Source organism: Xyrauchen texanus, chromosome 48, assembly GCF_025860055.1.
Source record: "Xyrauchen texanus isolate HMW12.3.18 chromosome 48, RBS_HiC_50CHRs, whole genome shotgun sequence".
Taxonomy (NCBI): Eukaryota; Metazoa; Chordata; class Actinopteri; order Cypriniformes; family Catostomidae; genus Xyrauchen; species Xyrauchen texanus.
In genome coordinates this window covers 18047079-18063699 of record NC_068323.1, presented here as the reverse complement: position 1 = coordinate 18063699, position 16621 = coordinate 18047079, and the positions used below count along the sequence as shown (strand labels likewise).

The following is a 16621-nucleotide window of genomic DNA, read 5'->3' as shown; positions in this document are numbered from 1 at the left end:
TCATGTTTGCCCTCATTCCTTTGTCTAGTATTGTTGGTTCTATAGTCAAGCCATGTTTATGTTTAGTTTCATAGTCCAGCCATGTCAAGTTTAGTCATGTTTATGTTTTGTTCACGTTTAAAGTTAGGGTTCTTGGATATCACTTTTGTAAATAAACTGCACTTGGGTTTGTCATCACATCACCGTCTGCTCTTGTGTCATTGCCTGCCAGAAATGTTACAATTTACTTTGTACATGTTTGAATTAAAAACAAATATACAATTTACTCAGTATCTTTAAGTTCATGTCTAATCTAACTTATTCAATGTAGAAATACTTCATGTTTTCTGCTATATTTACTTCACAAAATATTTTTATACATTAAGTGTAATAAAACTTAATGTAACAAAAATAAAAAAATTCTCATCTAATTCTCATCATTTGCTCACCCTTGTGCCGTCTCAGATGTATATGACTTTCTGTCTTTTGCTGAACACATAAAAAAAAGCTTTTTAGAAGAATATTTCAGCTCTACGGGTCATTTCGATGCATTGAAAAGCAGATAAAGGCAACATTAAATAATCCATTTGACTTGAGTGGTTTAATCAATGTCTTCTGAAGTGATCCAATCAGTTTTGGGTGAGAAGTAAACAGACCAAAATTTAACTCCTTTTTCACAGTCTCTAGGTATGATCATGATTTTAAGCTCGATTTCACTTCCTAGTGCTTGATTCATGTGCAGAGCGCTAGATGGCGCTATAGGAAGTGTAATCAAGCTTGAAATTACGACCATCAACGAGACTGATGTAAAGATTTATAGTGAAAAAGGACTTCAATTTTGAACTGTTTCGCATACAAACTTATCATATCGCTTCAGAAAACATTAATTAAACCTCATGGATTACATTTATTCTGCCTATGTCTGCTTTTTGGACCTTCAGAGTTCTGGTCACCATTCACTTGCAATCTAAGTGTGAAAGTGTCCAGTATCAAGATGGTTACTGAGATTAAGCGAGTGGTTTTCGGCTGGTCATGTGATTCTAAAATGGCAGCTCCCTTAAGGGGACCCTCTCCATGAAGAATTGAACAGCTTTTAAAAGGTTAATGACAGGAGTCTTTATCTCATGTGAGTGCTTGTGATTTTATACTTATGTTTCAAAAGTACTGTTCATAGGAGGAAACCTTTTTGAATGAGGAAAAAATGTATTAGGGCACCTTTAATGTGTGTATGTCCGTGTGTGTGTGTGTGTGTGTGTTTATTTTACAATTACGTGCAAAATGCTTCATGCCTATTGATTGCTGTTGGATTGAAAGAGAGTTAAATGTGGCACAACCTCCCTTTTGGGTTGTCTTCAAAGGTAAAATGATTAATAAATGAAGTAAATGTGCTTTTTTAGTTAGGTTCTGGGCTATGGTTATTATCATCTTTATTTAAAAACAATAAAAGTGTATAGTATGGCTGTGCAAAGGGGAACATACCCAAGATTCTGGGTGTGTCCTGACCTTTGATCTATCAGATAAGTCACATCCAAGTGATAATCATTCAGTGCTTCCTGTGTCAGACAAACGCTGTGTTGTGTCAGTAGGGAAAGTTTATGATGCAAGAGTCATTTGAGGGATTTGACCAACACCAACCGCTGGAGTCGTTATGAATGAACATCTTGTCTCTTACTCAAAAGTACATATGCAGATTTTTTAAATAAACTAGTAACATTTTAGATAAACTTTATTAAATAAAAATTATTATTTTATTAATATAAAATATCTCTTAGTTATAATAGAATATAAAATATTAATTAGGGACACAGTATTCAGTGAAAATTGTAATTAAACTCAACAATTGTAGATATTCCAATATTTACAATCCTGGCCCTTTTAAGAGTCATAAATACTTAGAAAGGTGAGCTTTGATGAGGCATGTGAGACATAATATTTTATAATATGTTATAATTGTATAGCATAATATTCTATAGTATATACAATTCATGTGTCATGTGAGATATAATTACAAATGATATAACTATAATGTGACAATTATACTATATGTAAATGACCCTGCTTGACATTTTATTTGTATATAAAAATGTATAGATTGCTGCTGCTGTGTAGTTTCATTTACAGGCTGAAAACAGATAAACAACATGATAAGATAAACAGTACTTTTTATGAGGCCAAAGATTGTCATTGAATAGTGATCAGCAGCCTATTTTTATTGCAGCCAGTTCAATTAAATGATACGCCATCTAGTGGATATTTGGGTCATCTTTTGTTCACAATTAGTTCTACACTTTAAAGTGGAATCACCAGTTTGAACTTTTCTTCAAGCCCACAAACAGCTGTAATTAATTACACTAAAGAGGCCAAATTCAACAGATTATTTACCCATCTCTCTCTCCCAATCCATCCACTCATACAGTATAAAGGCATTTTACAATTCTTAATTTAACAATTTAAAATGCCTGTTTATATTGGCTTAAATGTCCAGTTTAATGTTGACTTTCCATATTCTGTGAATCGATAGTCACAATCTACAAGAAGCAAAAACAACTTTAATGTCACCATAGTTTTAACATGCAGTATTGTCAATATGTATCTAATATGTAATACTAGTAGTTCTTAACATTTACCAAAAACTCAAATACCAGTCAACTGTACAGAGTAAAATTATCAGTGCAAATCAAGTGGGGTCTGACGTAATGGCAAAAGCATATAGTAAAGAAGTTAAGCTTTCTACCACAGATGTTGATCACTTTTACAACGACATTCCAATGTAAAATACGATAAATGACATCGCATTGTTCCACACATGAAAAATAAAAAAGTTAAATAATTGTTTTGCTAACAGAGTTAAATTAGAACAAGAAAGGGAAAAAGAGAGAGACTGATTCCCTTTGTTCAAGTCTATTATATTGAGTGGTAGAATATACAGTACTTCCTATGTTTACTTGACCTTGCATCTCTGAGAGTCTGTCATAATATTACACCATATTTATTTCATTTGATCTCCTATGCTCTCAGTATATCCTCTCTCTTGCTTTATCCTTAACCTGTTATTCTTATCCATCCAATATTCAATCCATGATTCCATTCATTCATTTATTCATTCATTCTTTGCTTGGTGCCCAGTCCAATGACTAATTGATTGTGACTCCAGTAGGGATTAGACCTTCACACTTTTCCATACTTCCCATCTCTCCCTCCTTTCTTTCATTTTCCCTCCTCTATTTTATTCCCCCTCTCTCAGTCTCTCCCTCCTTCACTGTCTCCTCCAACGGTTTTTGGGTTTCTCCTTGGTCTCTGCAACTGCCTCTATGATGGCTTCCTTCTTTTTTGCCAAGCTACTGAGCAAAGCAGGCAGGTCCTCTGTAATAGCCTTCTCAATCTTCTCCAGCAGGCAGCCACCTGACCAGCTGCAGTGTGAAGAGAGAAGCTTAAGCCCACCGGGAGGATTCACTCCAAAGAAGTCCCGGTATGCCTCCGGTTCCGGCAAGTCAAACTTACTCACATTGGTCTTGGCCAGAATAGATTTAAAGATGTAGAACTTGTCAGGATCACCGACAATATCACGGAACACCTCATCAGGGTCACTGAACCAGCCCAGCTTGTCATAGTACGTCTGCAGGTAGCGGTCAACCAGGAGAGCGTGGATGCGTACGCGGATGCCATGCTGGCGGAAGAAGGCGATCTTGTTCTCCAAGCGGTTCTCAATTACCTGATTTAAGTCCTCCAGCAGAGAGATCTCCTCACGCGTGAAAAGCTCTCTGTTGGTGTCGGGAGCGTAGTCTTGTGGCCAGAAGGAGCTCACATAGACTCGTGGTGGCTCCGTTACATTAATTAGGGGAGCCATGCTCCAGAAAAGGGCGCCATACACACGCATTAGGTTCTGGGTTGTCAGACTGTCAGCCTTGTTGAGGATGATACGGATCTGTGACTCGTGTCCCTTCATCTGTCTGAATAGCATTTCAAGTTCTAATCCTACATCCAGTTTGGTTGGGTCAAAAACAAGGAAGATAAGGTCAGCCCGGTCTATAAACCACTGGCACACTTCGCTATAGGGGTAACCTACAGGAAAACAACAGAGCTTGTAAGAGTTTGCAAATGTGTGAATGATGGCAGAATATTGTAATTATACTTGCTGATCACTAAGAATTTGTCATTTTCTTAATAACTATTGAACTTCATATTGTGCCAACAATTTTCAGTCCAGATTGTTAAGCGCACGTTGTCTAATTCACCTCTTGTATACATTTCTTGATCTTCAGGCACTGACACTGCAATTTTTACTTTTTGTTAAATGAAGGTCTAATTAAAACTGAATTAGACATTTTTTTACCATGAAATTTGTTTTTGTACTTTTCAAATTACTTGAATTGATTTATCACACCTAGGATATTAATGGATTTATAGATCTGAAAGTATCAGAAAGTTATAATTGTATTTATGAGAATTTTCATCTCCATATTGGGAGCAATCAAACTCAATACAGTGCTAAAACTGCCCAATGTTTTAAAAGAAACAGCCATATACCAATAGTAACTTTGTGATTATTTACAATTAAATACTGGGAATACTGTATTCTGACCTCTTTCTTGTTGCTTGCGGTTCTCAATGATTCCAGGCGTGTCCACAAAGGTGACACGCTCCAGGAGTTTGTGTGGCATCTCGATTCCAACCAGCTTTTCCAGGAAACCCTGACCAAACTTCTCCAGTGGTGAGAAGGAGCGGGAACTGTCTGCTGCCATGACAATGCCCTCAATGGTGCGAACTTTCTCACCATGCATTAGTACAGTGTATTCTGAGGTTGTGGGCTCAGCTCCTGAGAAAGCAAAAGAGAGATGAACAAGAGGCATTGAACAAATATTTGGAATTTTCTTATATAAAAGCTCATTTAATCATTTACCTGTGTAAAGTTGTTGTGAAGTGTCATCAAGATCCAGAAGATAGTTGATCATGGAAGACTTTCCAACGCTCCAGGGACCCAGGAACAGTACCATTGGCTTAGATGTGATCTCTGCATCTGAAAAGTGTGAAGAGAACTGAGAATAAACACAGTGAACTGTTACTCATTCAACACTGTAACTGTAGATAGTGGATCAACAATTTTGATCTTCTTTGTGGTGGTAAAGCAGTAGATTCAGATTAATATCCCTTGCGATATATCGGTTGACCACTAATCAAAAGAAGTTCACCTGACACTTCATGCTGTCTGAGCTCATTATATTTGTAGGCATTCTCCACGGGTTTAATTGCGGTGTTGTAGATATGCTGCAGCTTTTTCAGGGCATCTAAGGAAACAGTAAGACAAATAGGAAAACAAGCACACACACAAAAAAAGTGTATGGTGGGACAAAGGTGTACAAGATATATACAATTATATAAGAATATTTTCTGGGTATTCTAGATCAATTTTGCCCACAGATTAATTTAATCAGTCACAATTCAAAGTCTGTATTTTAATGACAAATTACACTCTTTGTAATTGCCACTCTTTCTAGGCATGGTTGCATAAATGGTAGAAATTTTCATATAAAGACCAATTAATTATTGTTTCTTTTACCACATTGTGATAACTTCAAGAGGTTCTTGAAACAGCAGTAATTGTGATTTTGACAATAAATTGCTTTATAGTTTTGCATATGATAGGTGTGACCGTGGAAATTAACACACACACATTTGTTTTGGTTGCATTATAATGTGATAGGTCGAATGAAATTACATGATATAATTGGCCTGATAAAGTACATTTCAACTCCAGGAAGGTAAAACTCTTTTGTTCTCCCTCTGATGCCCCCCCCAACAATTACGAAAAAGGGCTAATAATTGTGTCTCACCAACAAATTCCTGCGAAGCTTCAGCTTTAGCCAGACGCAGCATTTCTTCAACGTGAGACCGATCTCTAATGGCAGGACCTGAATGGGTTTCCACAACTGCCAGTCAAAATCAGCATAACACATTAAATAATTGAATGATATATCATAATTTTCTTTCCTATGGATGGCCCCCGCAAAACAGATTTGGCAACTGTCAAATTGGGTCCATCAGTGTACTATTAAAAGTATCTGAAACATTTCTTCTCCATTACAAAACTGTCCTTCATGCAGGCCAAAGGACATATTGTTATGAATGAACATTGTCGATGAACTTGTGTCGAGTGTTATTTCTGTTGGGTTATTTTGCTGGTGTTTATTTATGTGCCAGCTTTGAACAAAGTATCACGTGGAAGCACACAAGAGGAACTGACTATTACAATAGTGTCCTGCCCTGCCCCCTGACGACTGAAACAAATATAGCTAATTTATTACGTAACAACGTATGATTGTAGAAAATACTTATTGATTGAAACAGGACAAAAGTGTCCTCTAAATTTCAACAATATGCTTGTATTCGTAGAACATCTGCACATTCCGATCTCTAATTAAAGTGAAAAGTTGAAAAGTGAAACTTATATCATAATTTACACACTTATTAAGCTGACTGAACCATACTTTACCTTTAGCAGATGCTTTGCGTGCTGGTTCATCAGCTGGCACCTCTTCTACTGTTACTACTTCAGAAGGTGTATGAACATCTTGGATCACAATTTGTTCTGGAGAAGGTTCTGCAACCTCCTCAGTTACCCCTTGGGCTATTTCCACAACCTCCTCAACAACTTCTGTTGCTAGTTCCTCAGCAGCAGCTACAGCATCCTCTTCTATTTCCACCATATCAGCTTCTATGAAGGATTCAGATTCTTCCAAGAATTTATGTTGCTCCTCTGAGACACTCTCACTTTCTTCCACAATCACAGGCTGTTCTTCTGCTCCATTCTCTGCTGGTACAGCTTCCTCTTCTTCAAGGGAAGCCTCTTCCTCCTCACCCTCTTCTTCAGTCTGGAAAACCTCCTCTTCCTCCTCTACCTCCACATCATTCTGAGAAACCTCCACAACCTCCTCTTCAGACTGGGAAACTTCCTCTACATCTTCAACAACTTCTTTAGCCAGGAAAACCTCATCTGCCTCCTCAGCTGCTTCCTCTTCCACAGGTTCCTCAACAGCCATAGGTGCCTCTACACCACTGTTTACCTCAGCCTCTGGTTCTGACATCTCTCCCACATCATCTGCCACCTCTAGAACTTCTTTCTCCATCATTCCCTCAAACGTCTCTTCCTTCTCAAGTTCTACCTCCTCTTCCTGAGTCTCCTCCTCTGATATTTCTTCATAAGATGTCTCGTCTTCAATCAACTCTTCAGCTTTCTCTCCTGGAACAACCCCCTCTTCCTCTTCACTAGAGCTGACCACATCTGCAGTGGTAACAATATGTCCACCAGTGCTGCAGGGTTGACAGACAGGTCTCTCTGGTGCAGGTGTGTCATTGGAAGAGCTTTGGCTAATTTCCTCTGTGCCATCACAGCAGGCGAATAGCTCGCCTTCAGGCTTCAACTGCAGAGGTACAAGTGGCTCATTCTCAGAACCCACTGCATCTGTGAAGGAGAAAAAACAGAATTATCAGTAATTTTCTTGAATACAAGTCTGAACATTCACATCAAATTTAGAGGAAGGAACACATTTTGCTTGATGATACATCTCATATGGCTATCTGCTTCTATATAACTCACAAATTGCAGTGGAATGCTTTGCTGCTCTGCTATCCAGAGGCTTATCTTACAGGACTGGCATGAACACAAGAATCCATGGACAGACAGTGTCATTCTGTACAACTTGTCTTGATGGATAATGTGTTAAATGTCAGGACACTTTTCACATACTATCAAAACAAAAAGTATCTGGATCGAATGAATCGGTATGTTGAATGCGGTTTAGAGCATCCTCTACAACGTCACTGTAGCAAAACAAAAACATACAGCCATGGAGAATGTTACAATTTTAAATTATATAAAGAACCATAATTGTTTACTTTTTTAATATTTTAATTAATGTTCCATATCCATAATATCCATAAATAATCTGGGATTTGGATTTTAATGATCTTTAATTTAGCGGCAGAGCTGCTTTGATGCAGAATATGTGAGTCTGTGGCAATGTCCCATCTCTGTGATTCAAGTGGTGATGAATGCTCTGGATGAGAGCTAAATGCTTTTCATGTGAATCACTTTCTGAAATAGGGAGCAGAGCTGGCAGGAGAAGAGTACGACAAGTTCTGTTCTTTTGGATCAGCAAAGGAAGATTTATTTTTTATCCTGATCTTTGGTGCAGCGACAGTCGCCTCTGATAAGGGTCTTAGAATAGTAGCTTTTTACTTGCTTTCCAACTTTAGGTGACGTGTGCAATTTTGTAGAATTAAACTATTTTCTTTATTGCTATTTGTTGGTTTTTTTCCCTGTAAAGTGTAAAAACTGTGGCTTTTTGGCACAAGCAAAATGTTATATAAATGTTATGTTATATATGTTAGATATACTGTATATCACTATATTGAATGTGCATTTGAAGGCCATTCGCATATCAAATAGTGAAAATTTGTGTATTTAAAAAAAGACTTATTAGACACTAATTTGATTATTGCAAAATTCTAAAATGTCAGTGTTTTCAGCTGAGTATGACAAACACCCAAGCCAGCTGGCACTAGCAAGATGTCATATACGCATGCACATTTAAGTGACATTTCAAAGGCCTGCTGAAAGCAGAGGGCACAAGAGTGTCTATAGTTAGTGCCGAGAAATCTGTTTCACCCCTGGCATTCACCATGCTGTAAGACCTCTGACTCATCAAAAAGGCTTATGTGTTCCTTGGAAGTCTCTAATTGATTAAACTGGCTCTGTAGAAAGTCATGTTGATTTAATTCAATTAGAACTAGAGCCAGGGGTAGGGGAAGGAAAGGGAGATTTCACAGCTATGTAAATTGAGGACCAACTCCACACAGGTATGGCTTTATTTAGATAGCATGCCAATGACTGGGGAGCTCTCTGTCACAGTGGAGCAGGGAAATTATTTTGTGTGATAATGCAAAGTCTCGGCAGAGCAATAAGAACAGCTCTTTAGGTTGGGTAGAGATACAGATTTCCTTATTTGATTCCATTTCGCTTTACAAGCTCTTGATTCTATTCTGATTTCAATACGATTTGATTCTTGTTCATCTGGTTATATTTCAGTTATAATGTCCATTTTTTACATTTTAAATAAATAATCTCTCAGCTAAGGCTACAAATTATACAAGGAACCTTCTAACTTGGTACATTCTGAAAATATTCCTTTAAAAAATGAACGACAGTGCCCAAACTAAGCAGATTAATTGCTATTTATTTAACAGACTTAATAACCAACACAACAAAAACTAAAGGAAAATTTAAGTAAAAGTAAAAGTTTTGAGATTAAATGAAGATTGTGATTTATCAGAAAATTTATATTTTTACCCAGCCCAAGCAGCTCTAGCAACTTTCTCCTCTTGAATATAAATCAGTTGAATATATAATAACACCAATATTTTACAGCTTTGGTATATGGGCTAAGTGATCTATAAATCAACAACAACAAACTATTTTCAATTCTAATAAAATTTTACTCAAATGGCTTATCCATGATCCACAGGTTTATTGTGGCTAAAATATGTCAATAGGAGTGAATTATCAAAGCCTTAGCTGTGCTATTTAGCATAAACTAATCATAGACTCCTAATACACTACATTACCCAGAATTCCTCTTAGAAAAGTGGTATGAGTGATGCTTAGTAAGTACGATTCTAAAAGTGTATTGCAGTTGAAAGGAAATGCATGGAAAAAACCTTCAAATTTTTATCTGCATTTGATGTCAAAATGTAAAAAAGACATGCGTACAACACTTGCGAACAGTGGATAAGCAGAAAAGAATGCTGATAAAGGTGTCTAAATGCAACACAAATCATGGTAATAAGCAAAAATCTATGTGTGCCATTCCGTTTATGGTAAGACCGTTGACTCAAATAAAGGAAAGCCATGCATCAAAAAACAAATATGCTGATATAAATTTTGTGTGTCTTTTGTTTGTTGGCAAGTGTAGTAACATTGTTTACTTTGGCTTGTGTGAGTAGCATTTGTGTATGGTTGGCTGGTGTGAGTTGACTGTACAGGGAAAACCCCTGTTGCTAAAACAAGCTGAATACAGTAGGATGGCAGGATAGTGTCTCTAAGTCCTGCTGTTAACATAATGGTTGCCCTTACAAGGCCATCAGGACAGAAATAAATTCTGAGTGAGACAGTGCCATTGTGACAGCAACTGTACACTGTGTGTGCATATGTAGACAGAGAGTACAAGGGAGTGTGTTACCGGAGCTGTGAAAGGTATATGTGTGTGTATTTACAAAATGGCCACACTATTGCCCGGCAAAAAGTTTCTGATTTAATGGCGCACTCTAGGACTTATCACCTGACTGCACAGAGAGTGTAAGAGAAGAACAGTGCAAGGACATACAAGGATAACCCTCACAGTTGACCAAGGGGCACTACAGCCTCAGATGGTATCTGGTTTTCTATTACTGTTGAGAGACAATAAAGCCACTAATAGTGGTGCCAACAATGAGCTGACAGTTGCCCTTTAGTTCCAGGTAAACTTCGGTTTTCTGCATGCCGCTACTTGTGCACAGTACGCGTGATGCCAATTTCATCATCAGCACAGTATGCAAGGACTGTCCACGTGCATTATAGCTTTTCTTGACATGCAGACAGTCTGCATCTTTGCACATCATTGGCACAAACACCTGGCATTGACAGTGCTAAAAGAGTATCACAAAGCAGTTGTAGTGCGCATTCATTGAATGCGTCTATATGGGCTAGTGGTCTAAAGAGTATACTTTGAAAGACTAAGCACTCGAGTGTGAGCAAGACGGAAAGACACGTGGAAAAACAAAGTATACCCTTACCTTTGCAATTGATTGCAATCATGACAGTTTGACTGCAACAGATTACAACCAACTATTGTGATTTCAATGAAAAGAAGGGAGGCTTTAGGGTAAAGCTATAATAAGAAGAAATAAGAATTTGTTTTATCATTACAGCCTGACAGCTGTACAAATGCAATAGGGAAGGCATATTAATGCAAGAAGCCTTTAATGTTATCCATCGAGCCACATATACAGGAAATCATATGCTAGGCATAAGTGTTATTTGATTTTTAAGATGTATCGACTTGTTGGGTGGGTGGAGGATGTGCTCTTTACACTTTCCTTCAACTGGTGTCATGCCTCAAAGCAGATGACATCTCTTGAGTGTATGTTGTGTGCTAGCACCACTTTTTCATGCCTTTCAAGCACTCTGAGTTACATAATTCAAGTCAAGTAATTTGTATTTGTACAGCACCTTTTGCCAACACACATAATTTAAAAGCAGCTTTACAGAAGATCAGGCATTAACAGAAGATAAAACTGTAATGTCTATAATGTCTTATAGTCATCATTGTGTAGTTTGATAAAATATGATTGTTAATCGGGTTTAAAAATAGGTAATTAAATAATAATTGTATTTATAACCCCAGTGAGTAAGCCGAAGGCGACTGTGGCGTGGAACACAAACCTTTATAAGATGTTGGTTAATGGAGAAAAATAACCTTGGGAGAAAACAGACTCACCGTGGGGGCCAGTTCCCCTCTGGATAACATCATGAATATAATGTAAATATTACTTATGAATAGTTCAAGTCATGGTTTAAAATTATTAAACTAAGTAAGTGTTAAGGGTCAGTGTTTAAACAAAGATTTTGTATGAACTGTAAGATTAATGACTAATGTCTTTGAAGTTTAACTGCAGAAGTTCACATAGCTGCAATTGTCTTTGTTAGTTGTCTGATGGAGCCTTTTGTTGACAATTCATTGATTGTCTCTGTATTCCATTTCAAGAGTGTAGTCCATCAATAAATCAAGGTGATGTAGGCAGATATCAGTGAGGTGCATCGCAGTTCAAGCTGGCCGGTAATTTCAGTGAGGTCTATCCTAAGTCCAAGGTTCAGGCAATGGCATATGAAGTATCCCATATGTCTTATGGTTGGAGTTGGAAAACAACACATCATCAGTAGAGTAAAACTAACCTGTCTCACAACGGTCTAATCCCAGCTCACGTTCACGATAAAATAACTGACAACAAGGAGATGGAGTCTTTTCACTCTCACATAGAGTTCATGCCAGCCAGAGTATAAGAATTCACCATACACGTGTATAAAAGGATGTTCAAAAGAACGACATGGCAGTAAATACAGTGCAATAGTCCAATTCAACCATTTATGTCACCCGACAACTACTGATTACACTGTTGGCTGTTAATGTACTTGAGATCAAAGGACAATGGTCAAATTTACCACCAAGAACTCTCCCAAACAAATACACACCCTGTAAAACACCCTGTAAGAATTCCCTGATTCCACACTCATTACTATATATATGCTATACTATATGTGCCATGGTTAATACCAGCATGTACAGAAACAGGGGCACTCATATCCACCAAGGTCATGCAATCTGATGTGTTACAACAGTAGGACTTCAGACACTGTGCTTATCTTGTGCTACATTTAAGCCTGAAACTGCAAATGGCACAATACCCAATGTTCTCTCAATGTTCCGTATGCCTGAACACTTGAGGCTTTTGGAACCTTTAACTCCAAGTTTCTGCTGCTGTCTATACCCCTAAGCGATTTCCATTTTTTGGACTCTATTTCTCTTACCTGCTGTGGTGAGTGCCAGTAGAGCCAGCAGGCAGCAGGCGAGGAGGAAAAGCCTCATATTGACTGCCAGAGCTGGTCAGTTCCCTTCTCAGGCTATATATACCCCAGGAGAGGTAAAGGGGCATGTAGAGGGTCTGGGGGTGGGGCGGCGCTCATGGACATTAGAGCATTTGCACAAGTGTCAGCAGTACAAGCAGCTGCCTTCTCCAATCAGAGATCCGAAACAAAAAAGAGAGACTTTTAAAAAGTTAAACTGAATTGTATTCTGTATAACTATCTGTATAAGCATCTTTAGAACCAGGGTAAAATAAATAAAAAAAGATAAATTAAGAGTTGTTGCACAGCTTATTTTTGGAGGCAATAGCATAGTTTAAACTAACTCAAAATATAATATTAGCCAACCCACTAAGTGATGTGTGCATAGATGTTTTACATCAACATGCAAGTTTTTTTTTTTTCTTTATAAGTAAAGTTATCAAGTGTTGCCAACACTGGATTTTCAGTAACTATCAGATGATTGTTTTGATTTTCTTGCAGCACCTCTTGTAACCACCAGAAAGCGCTCTTCTACTCATTTACTCTTATTAGTTTTTGGACATGGTATCAAGGTAACACCGTGGTTGTTTGGATATGTACCATGGCAATACCATGTTTTTGAACATGTACTATGAAAGTACTATGGCTCTCTGAAGAAGCTTAATGTAGCCTATATGGTATATAAATATGGTAATCATTGAGTATCAACCTTGCTTAGAGGAGTTTTGGGAATTTTTGAAGCAAATTAGGCAGATGGTCTAGCAGCTAAACCATCTGAGCACCATCATGGCCAGACTGGAAGACCATCTTCTTAAACAAGCAAACCAGCATTTCACAGCAGGTGTTGTAGGCCTATATATCAAAGTAACTGGTTTTACCTTTTGATACTATCACTGTACTAATTGGGTCATTCTCAAAATTAAAATTATTATTTATTATGTGCATTTGAGCAGCCTCAACTACCTCTGAACTTTGATCTCATAAGTTCTTTTCTACAACTTTTTGGTACTTTCAAAACACAAGTTTGTAATATTGACAAAGCCAGTGACATGAAATCAAGGGACAAACATCATTTTTAAATTATTGAAACGATTAATTACTGTACATATTTTTTTGTTTAGATTCTTTTGTGCACTATAGGCTTTGGGAAAACAATGAAAAATAAAAAACCTTTTGTAGAGATGACCTTTGATGTTGGCTTGACAAAGCCTTGTCTGAAAGTTTAAACTAGTTTTAAAAGTTTAAAGTTTATATAGTCATTACAGTGAAACAGATCGCCAGCTAGCTAGATAAATGGTCAGATAGATAGACAGACAGACAGACAGATATTGCAGGGTATTGCTAGCATGTTGCTAGCATGTTGCTAGCATGTTTTAGCTCCTTTCTTGCGTGTTTTAGCTAGTTGCTAGGAGTTGCTACTGTGTTTTAGCTTGTTGCTAGATAACTACCGAGAGATAAGAAAGAGAGACATAGAGAAAGAAACTGAAAGCAGATTAAAGTGCTTGAGTAAGCTTGTTTACATTTGAATTGTTTAACAGTTAGAGTTTGAATTCAGGAACATTCCTTTAATGTGAGTCTATGAGGTTTTTCCAGAATTTTGATCGAAGTCTGATCAATCCGAAGAGCCTGAAATTCTATCCTGAAATTGGTGGATGTAGCCTGAAATCTTTAGGACAGGTGTGGAGAACCATTGTCCTATTAAGGGACATTTGAATATTTACAAAATTATTCACGGGCCACAAAATTTCTTGCAGTTTCTGATTGTGAGTTGAAATTTACATATGCATTCTGTTACGTACTCACACACCAAGAATGTTTTTTTATTATTATTTTCAATTATAGAATATTATATATTGCATTGTTATTATTTTAAATACTTTTTAGTCATCAGACTGAAAGACCGAAATCTCAAAAAAGGTTGGTCAAGATTATGATCAAATAACATATTTCAAATCAGCAAAACATTTGTATAATACTGGTATCATAAATTGTGCATCTACCTCATATTACGCTAAAACATGCCATTTTCCCGGCTGGTAGGCCTATAGCTAATGCACATGCATGTTAGTGAGTTGCTTGGCAAGTGATATCTGTATATAAAAGGTGATTGGCTCTTTTACCTTTAAGGTGGGACTTCCTTTCTACATCCGTTGACATTTCATATTTTGTAATAAAATGTTATAGAATGATGCCTTTTAAATTGGGCTTCTTGGCTATTCAAAATATGGATTTGATTATCAGATATTTTGTATCTTTAGGCCTATGAGGTTTTTTCTAAACATAAAAATTATATGGTCATTCTCTTATTCAGATACAGTACTTTTTTTTTCTTCTTTCATTATTTCATTTCCAATTTGGAATGCCCAATTCCCACTACTTATAGGTCTTCATGGTGGCCTGGTTACTCCCCTCAATCCAGGTGGCGGAGGACAAGTCTAAATTGTCACCGCTTCTGAGACAGTCAATCCACGCATCTTAAAACGAGGCTCACTGTGCATGACACCACAGAGACTCACAGCATGTGGAGGCTCATGCTACTATCCGCAATCTATGCATAATTTACCACGCGGCCCATTGAGAGTGAGAACCACTAATCGTGACCACGAGGAGGTTACCCCATGTGACTCTACCCTCCCTAGCAACCGGGCCAATTTGGTTGCTTAGGAGACCTGGCTAGAGTCACTCAGCACATAGTCAGCGTCAATACTCGCTGAGCTACCAGGCCCCCTAGATACAGTACTTCAGTACGTTTAACACGTAATTATTCCTAATCTGAATAATTAGACTGATATAATAAGGCTATGTCCAGACTGCAGGCAAATCAGATTTTTTCTCAAATCAGATATTTACAGGCTGACTGACAGCACTATTAATTGCAAGTGTTCAAATCAGATTTGCATGTTCAGACATAACCAAACTATTTGCATGGGCTGCTTTGGTAATGACGTAGGCTTACCCATGTGACGATGCTTTCAAAACAGATGTGGGAAAAATGGAGGTACATCATCTCACTCTCCAAATAAGCGCCCTGTCCAGTCGCGGTGCAGAACTCCTCCGTCGCACAAGAAAAACTCTTATATATTGTGATGTTCAGTGCTGACGTCATCATTGTGTCACGTTAAGAGTGACGCAAAAGACCATTTGAAATCCGATTTGAGCAGCCAGAGCATCTGGACTGAGACGCATATGAAAAAAATCAGATTTCAAACGTATTTGAAACCACCTCCTGATGTGGTTTGAATCAGATTCGGAAAAATCAGATTTCATGTGTTTTTTGCTGTCCAGACTATCAAAATCTCATCTGGATACAATCTGGATCTGATTTTTAGTGCACTAAAAACCTTACTGAGAATATAATTAGACGCCCTCCCCCCCAAAAATCATCACCTTCAAATAATATTTTATGTGATATTGATAATATCTAGACTTAGAATAGAATATTACAAACTACATCAGATGTTATACAGAGTACTGGGACACATTTTCAATTTCAGGGGCATGATGTCACTATTTGGGGGCATTTTTGACACAAGCCCCTTAATTTCTGACCCTGTATGTCACCATAATTGATAATGACCGAGCTACTGCCACATTATGCATAGGCCTACTAAAAGTAATTAGTGCAGAAACTTCTTAACCTAAACTGGGCAAAAGGAACAGAAATATTCCAGCTGAATACACATGTTGCAACAGATTGTTAAACATCACAAACTTCGTCAAGTTTTGGCTTCCAAAGTAGGCCTTCGCCGGGCTGAATGTTTCGATTTTTAAATCTCGGTTACGCAAACGAAGTTTGAAGAGTTGATCTGAGGATTCGGTGAGACTCGCCCGAAGTCGAGATAATTTTTCACGACATGTCCAGGAGGTGGAGCCACACAGCAGGGGCGAGGAGGAGGAGGAGGAGGAGGAGGAGGGAGAAAGAGAGAGAGAGAGAGCACATCTGGAGCAAAATAAGGATGATCATTTCATGTCCTCCACCCTCTCTCG

General features: G+C 37.8%; 1 protein-coding gene across 2 annotated transcripts; it reads right to left on the bottom strand.

Annotated features, from left to right (window-relative positions):
• Window positions 1-1909: 1909 nt before the first annotated feature.
• LOC127640037 (sarcalumenin-like) lies at window positions 1910-12718 on the bottom strand. Of its 2 annotated transcripts, none has more exons than XM_052122411.1 (7): window positions 12599-12718; window positions 6470-7438; window positions 5811-5906; window positions 5169-5264; window positions 4880-4996; window positions 4562-4795; window positions 1910-4041 (listed from the first exon to the last, which is right to left on the bottom strand). In XM_052122411.1, exons 1-7 carry the CDS (start codon window positions 12654-12656, stop codon window positions 3236-3238), a joined length of 2376 nt encoding a protein of 791 aa, XP_051978371.1. In that variant the 5' UTR covers window positions 12657-12718; the 3' UTR covers window positions 1910-3235. The 2 variants fall into 2 exon arrangements, with proteins under 2 accessions (XP_051978371.1, XP_051978372.1); XM_052122412.1 differs by having other exon boundaries at window positions 5811-5888.
• Window positions 12719-16621: the final 3903 nt, after the last annotated feature.